General features: G+C 41.4%; 2 protein-coding genes across 2 annotated transcripts; one reads left to right on the forward strand and one right to left on the reverse strand.

The window, feature by feature from the left end:
- The first annotated feature begins 2397 nt into the window (after window positions 1-2397).
- Window positions 2398-4389, forward strand: atp5mf (ATP synthase membrane subunit f). The gene is made up of 4 exons (XM_077540400.1): window positions 2398-2533; window positions 3276-3383; window positions 3478-3594; window positions 4252-4389. The coding sequence occupies exons 1-4, from the start codon at window positions 2452-2454 to the stop codon at window positions 4278-4280; spliced, it is 336 nt and encodes a 111-aa protein (XP_077396526.1). The 5' UTR covers window positions 2398-2451; the 3' UTR covers window positions 4281-4389.
- Window positions 4218-7574, reverse strand: cpsf4 (cleavage and polyadenylation specific factor 4). Its single transcript, XM_077540384.1, has 8 exons — window positions 7133-7574; window positions 6957-7007; window positions 6723-6875; window positions 6531-6626; window positions 5523-5616; window positions 5371-5443; window positions 5117-5269; window positions 4218-5005 (listed from the first exon to the last, which is right to left on the reverse strand). Exons 1-8 carry the CDS (start codon window positions 7233-7235, stop codon window positions 4937-4939), a joined length of 792 nt encoding a protein of 263 aa, XP_077396510.1. The 5' UTR covers window positions 7236-7574; the 3' UTR covers window positions 4218-4936.
- Window positions 7575-7997: the final 423 nt, after the last annotated feature.

A 7997-nucleotide genomic window follows, 5' to 3' on the forward strand; every position in this document is an offset into this window, starting at 1 on the left:
AACGCATGATCAACAACACGTTACTGGATGACCATCATCCTCACCATTTTAAGCCAATATGTAATGGCGTCTGATGGATGATTCTAAAATAGACAGAATGGATACATAGAAAGTCTAAAACAAATCAAAACATACAGGAGTTAACCCGGTGGGCACTCACTAAACTGAAATCTCATGATTTGCTGAGTAATGGTTCTGATACTGCACTTATTTTATCCATATCATGTGAGTGTGGTCTGACTTCAATTATTTTGCGTGCTTCACAGTGTGAGTCAAAGAGTTTGATTAAGTGGCCAAAAGCATTAGCGCTAAAGAGATAGTCACTCGGGAGCTAGCCATCTTCTTTCCCCTTTGATCTATCTTTCATGGCACTTGCAAATTTCCTTAGGGCCATTGAACGCCCCACAGCAGCTCTAATGAGATCGTTGTAGTCGGAAACAAGAGACAGTCCTAGAAAAGAATCTCTTTCTGACTGATGTGTCCCACGTTGTTTGGCCACAGAGGAGAAACTGACAAAGGACACATGGGAAAAATAAGAAGTAGTGCATGATGGACGGATGAACAGGAAGTGGCTGCGGTTTTTTTTTTTTTTTTTTTTTAATTAAAGCCCCCTTGCCTTCTTAACTTTCCATCTTCTCTTCTCCTTCAGCTTCGGACTTCCATTTCTGCTTACATTCCCTGGCATTCTTTTCCATCCTTGTCTACTCGCCTCCCAGATGGCTTTTCTTCCCTTTCCTCTATTCTGACCGAGCGCTGTTCTTCCTCTTCCTCCTCCTCTTCCTCCACCTCCATCTCTCTCCATCAGCTTCAAAGAGCTGTGTCTGTGGCAGACCTCCAGGGCACCTGCCTCTTCAAGTGGAATCAAATCATCCGTCTCACACTGGTTCCCTGTATATGTGTACGGGAGACAGTGTGCGTGTGCGTGTTTGTGTGTAGCCAGTACAGACTGCTGTGAAGTGCAATAAGGCCCAAGGCAGAGCTTACAACAAACAAGCCAGACAAAAAAAAAAAAGCAATAAACAAGCAAGTGAACCTGGACAACGGGGTAGTTCTTCAGAATTATTCTCCATCAAAGTCAAATGCGTGTCTTTTGGTTTAATACTTTTTAATGTTGAACAAATGAAAGAAACTGAGCAACATGATAACTATACCCACACAATTCCCTTAGGAGTTAAAAGTAGCCAAAAAATAGAATCTTGATTTATAATCCGACTGAGTGTGGGACATCTGGAAGTCTTCCATCTAATTAAAGTCATTGCAGAGAAGCAGGCAAATCACTCGAATAAAGGGATGCGCCTTGGAAGTAGGCCAAAACCACAACTGTGAACTGTGTGTGTTAGTGTAGCCCATTTATTGATCTACACTCCATATGGGATTCTACCCTAGGGCAGGGTCCCTCCACTCACACACCAGCTAGAATTAGATCTCCTCTCTATTTGCAGGTATGATACAGTATGAACAACAATGCAGCGGCCTGTGGGCAGGTTGGCTGTGTTCTTTGATCGACCACTTTCACATCACAAAACCCCCTTAGAGTCGCTGCATGCAGACTTGACTCCAAGTACAGTTTTTTGTTTTTTGTTTTTAAATAAAAAGCCCTGTGATTGGCTGGCAACCAGTTGAAGGTGTACCCTGCCTCTTGCCTAAAGTTATAGCTCTAACTCACCTGCGATCCTAATGAAGACAAGTGCTATAGAAAAGGATGGATGGATGTTTTGATAAATTCTCCAAGTCACTATTTTAAATCCATTGAGATGATGCCCAGCAAGCAGGAACAAAAGGTTAATTTGAAAATAAATAAATAAATAAAATATAATAACAATACTACTACTACTACTACTACTACTACTACTAATAATAATAATAATAATAATAATAATGGGGCCTAATAATGACCAGTTTGCGACAACATTGCATTAGATTACTTTGATGATGTGCATTATAAATGTTCTTTCATTGCGAAATGGTATAAGTTGCAAGTTGGTTTATCTACTGAAACTCAGTGGCGGATTTAGCCGACTTAATCTATCTTTTAATATCCCCAATCTCATGCCGCAATTTAAACGCTTCGCTTTTCCACATTTTGGGGTAATTACAAAGAAACCAAGAAATCACATGCACGCTACTTAAGTATTCACAACCTTTGACATATGGTCAAAATGGAGCTCAGAATTCAATTCATTAATTAATCAACAAACTGATGCAAAGATTGACTCGAGGTAACTGGTCTCTTGTTTTTGGAATTTGTTGAGGTGTTTTTTTAGTGTACGCTTGTTTGTGTTTTCTGAAGACATTATCGCTCAGCTGTATGTTTTATTTTTTTCTGTAAGCTTCATTTGTTAATAAATAAATATTAAAAAAAAAAAAAAAGACATTCAAAACGACTAGCTTGATTTCATCCATGTTACTGTCCTCTAGTGGAAACCCCATAAAACTACATTTGCTCCCATAATGCACCGCGGCCCGTTCCCATCATTCTCTGCAGCTCAGACAGCCAGGCGAACTCCACCGGTCAAGATGGCGGATAGACCAGGTAGTGTAGCGTGTCCTCTGCGCAAATAGTCACAATCGTGTCCGTTTTGTGGGCTTTACTGAGGAAACAATTCTAGATTTGAGCACATTTGACGTGTTTAATTGCGTTAACTGACAGTGAACTAATCTTTTCTTTATGTGTATGTTAGCCTCAAGGCCGCAGTGAACCCTTGCGAGTCGCGTCAAGGACTTCGCCTGTCATTGTTGCTAATTTTAAAAAATAATTTATTAAAGTAATAACAATCTAATGCACGATTTCCATAATCTTGCCGGTGCATGTATTGCTGTTTTGGCGAACTTGTCACGTTGATACGTCAAATTTCCATTCGTAAATATATTGTTCTGTTGTGCATTTAAAAAAACAAACAGAAGAAGTACTGCACTTATTAATAGGGTGTCGTCTTTGCTGTTGGAGTGTTTTAAACCTCCTTTTAACGCAAGTTTTAATGCGCCGAATTTTAAGATGAGCTTTAAATGTTTTCATGTTTTGCAATTGACATATGCTCCCTGTATAATTATTATTTTTTTTGGCGGGGGGCGTGTAACACAGCATTGTAATGTGTTCTGTTCACACTTACTTTTGTGAAACGAGTAGTTCATTGTGTTATCGAATATTTTTCCATATTGTGCGAATGAATGCAGGCAATGACCATGCTGCTTCCATACACTGAAATGCGTGCATACCACAGTGGCAGGCGCTAGATTTTATTTGAACTGATTTTCCAATGATCTCCTTTCAATAGTTCCAATAGCTGAGAAGCGTCTGATGGATGTGAAACTGGGCGAGTTGGGGAGCTGGCTCAGCTCGCGAGACTTTACCCCCAATGGGATCTTATCTGCCATTCGCAGGGGTGAGGACACCTGCCTTGACGACAAACCGATGCTCCGTTTTCATTTGTCAAAATTGTGTTATTTCACCCGAACCCATCATGTCACCTCCTCCAGGAAATCAAAGATACTACACCAAGTACATTGACGTGAAGAAGGGAAGCTTAGGTGGCGTTGCTATGGTGCTTGTTGGCTACATGGTTCTCAGCTATGTGTGGGAATACGACCACATCAGTAAGAGCTTCGCTTTCACTTTACCTTTTGACATTAAGTTGTCGACTTAGGAAAACAGACAAACGATGTTGAAGACTAAAGCATGCAATTTGTTGTAGCCATGGATCAACACATTCTGTGCCTGCTTAATGGGTAAAATAGTTTGCAATAGACATGGATTCCAATGACGGCCACAAAACAATTTGTACGTGCACCGCCAAACTACAATGTCACAATAAGTGTGTGTACACTAAACTGATCTCTCAATTTACTTGCTCAATGTTGAATCTGGGCCTGTTAACACAATGTTGTTTTTCTGCTGTATGACTGGAAATTGGTGCCATCTAGTGCAAGACAATTGAATTGTTCTTCCTGTCTGTTTCTGGCATATATATTGTAGACAAAGATACATTTGTAAGTAATTTTTGCCAGCTATTAATTAGGATAAATTTCCTGGGTGCATTAGTGGTAAGAAATTGATGCTGTAGTCCATCACTAATCTTTGCTAATGCGGTCCTTAAGTCATACCTACAGAAATTTGTTTCAAGGAAAGACATTCAGTTACCACTGTACTGTTTGTGTCAAAATTTAACATGAGCATTGGGTGCTCTATTGTCTTTCAGAAATTTCACGATGGTAGGAAATGGTTTCCAATTGTTTATTCTCTTCCTTTTGTAGAACACGATCGTTGGAGGAAGTACCACTAACTAGCGGCATCAGACTTTCACAGATGGGCTGTTGAGCTCCTCCTCCTCTTTGCTTTCTCAGCTTGTTCAATATGTGACCATTGTGACCAATAAACAATACGAAGAGTGATTGTGGCTTTTGTTTTGATGCAAAACACTGATAGTGGACATTGTTTTTGAGGATTTCTATTGCAACACAGTTTGGGATGGTATGTTTATTTACACTGAGAATTTGTCCTCACACTTCACATGGGGCATCATTGAAACCTCTACTGATCACAGTAGCTGCTTTGTCTTGTAATGAGTTATTTTGGGGGCTCAACCTGTTGGTGAAATATAACTGCAAGTTTTTAATACACAAAGGCTAACTTACGTACAACTAACAGAAGAAATAGAACTCACACACTATTTTAAGGTGTACTTTTTTTTTTCTCTCTCTCTTCAGGAATTCCATTCAAGTATGCCACAAATGACAATGGCATCTTGATCTCCCCCCCCCCTGTATAAAAGGCAAAAATACAAGTTGAAGCAACATAAATCTCCTTGTGCCTGTGAAAGAGTAGATTGACCAGAATGGAAAAAATATATATCACAGGCTGTTTGAGGAGTTTCATTTGAAGGATCAACCAAAATCAAAATGTCCATCATCCCTGGTGCCTCATTACACCAGTTGAAGGTCACTGCCCACTCAAGAACGCAAGATGGCCCTTATTACACTTGTTGGCGTAGTGGCCCTTTTCTCCACACTGCACATAAAGGAAAAAAGGTGGTAAGAGGAGAAATTTGCTTTTCCGTAAAAACTAAGGTGCTCAAAACAGCCGATGTAGTGTGATATGGCCGCAAACAATGTGAATCACCTTGTAGCAGGTGACCTGGTCCAGTGGTCGAGGCCCTCTGTTGGAAATGGGATGATTCTGTGGAGTCGCAGTAATGGAAGAGTTGTTGCGCGGGCCTGGACTTGCGTTGGTGAGGTGGATGACCGAGAACGACGAGCGACTTATAGACCCCGTCTGCAGCGATCAAAGCAACGACAAATGATTCATACTAGGCCCAACACAAACGTGACGATCATCACCATCAACTTGTTCCTGTGTGTGAGCAAGTGTCTCACCTTTGTCTGATTTTGGTTTTGTAGTGGCAGGGGAGGCTGCTCAAGGGTTCCCATTGGCAATTCAAAACGAGGGCTAACAAAAAAAAAAATCTGGCTGAACAGAGTCCATACAATTGAGACATTTTACTACAGAATGCAAACTTGATACGTACTGCATAAATTTGCAAGATTTTCCTTCTGGACAGAAGCCCACCAGGTAGTTAACACAAATCACCCTTCTTGTGTGTCTGTGTCTGCAGTCAGGACCTGAAACAGGAAGTAACAAAGCATTACAGTAGGTCTGGCCATCCATTCATTCGCTCACCGTCACGGCTGGGAATGAGTCTGGTCTGGTCGCCAGTCAGTCAATCGCAGGGAACACGCGGAGACAGACAAGCATCCACTCATGTTCATCCTTGTGTACAATTCAGCCTTTAGAATCTAGTAGGGGTGTGCATCTCTCCACAAAAGATGATTTGATAGGGGGGTGAAAATTGTTTCAGGGTCATTCGAGAGACATGATGATGCAGTGACTTTTGTTGTTGTCGTCATTTTACATTTATATGAATTTGTCAGTACTGTAAATGAGTGGACTAAAACTTGAATCAATAAATATAGTGTTTATTATTCATTATTTCAATATGAATCAAAATAATTGTGATTATGTTTTCCATTTTATGACATCACTGCCCATAGCAAGCGATTGCCATTGCTGTTGTCGTGCACTCGATTACAAATGCGTTGAAGGTCTCTCGTATTTGTAATTTATTGCCTTTCCGAATGGCTTAGACTTGCTGTGTTGCGGGTTGTACCGCGAGGAAGTATTCAAAGCTGCATCTGCAGTTCTTCATTGTTCCTCGTGAGAAGAAAATGGGTGAGAAATAGCTGGAAAGAACTGTAAAAACAGACGGTACGATGGATGGACCATTCTAGTCGTCAGGAACCTAAATTCAGGCATACTTCCGTTTGCTGGCAGCCAACATTTTATGGCCTCATGGAAAATGCATTTTTTATTACGAAATGTGCCAATATGATGTGTGCAGAGTTTGAAAGATAAAACTGAGTTGTGCTTTTCAAATTGCCATAAGATTTTGTGAGCGTGTGCCATTTTGTGGAACGTGCACAAGTATTGTGTATGAGGAACAGTACCGGTAAATTGAAACTTAAGCTGAAGGACCTACCGTGTTTGCAGAAGCCTCGGTCATACCAGGGACAATCCTTGATCTTGGACTCGGGATCGATGTGCAAGAATGGACATTCCTTGTTGCTACACTCACCTAAGACGTAACACACACAGTAAACATAAAAAAAAAACACACAAAAAAAAACACTGGGTTGTTCTGTGCAACAACACTGAGGTCCTGTTAACGCACCAAACTTGGAGTAGAAATAGCATTCGGGCATCTTCGTCATGTCATACTCGTGCAGGAACTCGCACTGGTCTCCTTTTTTGCAAAGTCCTCTAAGCCAATGCTTGCACACTACTGTCTTCTCTCCACTGATGTGACGGAAAGGACACATCCCACCTAGAAGAAAAAAGAGCGATGTAACATTATTGATGACTGTGGTCATTATTAGATGCATGAAGCAAGACCCTTTGTGTTTACCTTTCAGGCACGCAGCTCTCATGAAGAACTCGCATACAGCAGACCCGGATTCTAAGGGGGCGTGGTGGGGGCACATATTAAGGTCAAAACATTCGGGGAAACAAAATCATCAGGCTTGAGTGGTCTGGATAGTACTCTGCCGTCAACGAGCTAGCAGTTCGCATGCGAGCACTTACTGTCCATGCCGGGGAACGGCAGAGGCTGAGCCCCCAGCTGTTGCTCCACGGCAATCTCCAGGTCGAACTTGATGTGGTCCGCGCTAGCCAGTAAGTCCTGCATGGCTCAAGGCGATGATTTCGTCGAGTCCCGCTATGAAACAAAACGCCTCAGTTAGCTAACTTTACTATTGCAAGAATTAACCGCTCATTTTTCTTTTTTTTCTTTTTTAAATCCCCCAGCCGCGAACCAAAAGATAGCCAGGCGAACCCTTGGCTCAACACGCCAAGTAAGTTCACCGAAGAAACTCTAAGACACTGCTGTATTTTGTAGAAAGAAAGCCCTAACACGGGATTGGTTTATAAGTTTGTTTTTGTCACGAAACTGTTCTCTGCCTAGCACGAGAGGCGCGCACAACGACCTTTGACCGAAAATACGTCATTTCCGTTTCATTCCAAACAGTGTGTAAGCTCGTTACCGCCACCTACCGATATATTCCAAAGACGGTAACTCTAGTAAAAAAAAATACTGTATTGACCCAGTTACTAGTTTTAATTTCGTTTTCAGCAACATTACCCCCACAAAGCATATTTCCGCAGTGCAGATCAGTAGATGATGTCGGGGAACTATAATTCATCCATCCATTGATACGCCTCGATGAATGACCTCTGCCACCTGCCTGAAGTCATTTTCAGCCACGCTTCTTGATGTTAGAGCCGGAAAGCCGAGACACAATACCCTAGGCCGAGAGGTCATGTTCTCATGCACAACAAGATACTGTTAGATCAAAAGAAAATGGATATGTTTTTTTTCCATTGGTGGTTTCTTTTTTATTTACATTCTCTAAGGATTTCAAATAAGACATTCCAGATACAGTCCTACTTT

This window comes from Festucalex cinctus, chromosome 1 (genome assembly GCF_051991245.1).
Source record: "Festucalex cinctus isolate MCC-2025b chromosome 1, RoL_Fcin_1.0, whole genome shotgun sequence".
Taxonomy (NCBI): Eukaryota; Metazoa; Chordata; class Actinopteri; order Syngnathiformes; family Syngnathidae; genus Festucalex; species Festucalex cinctus.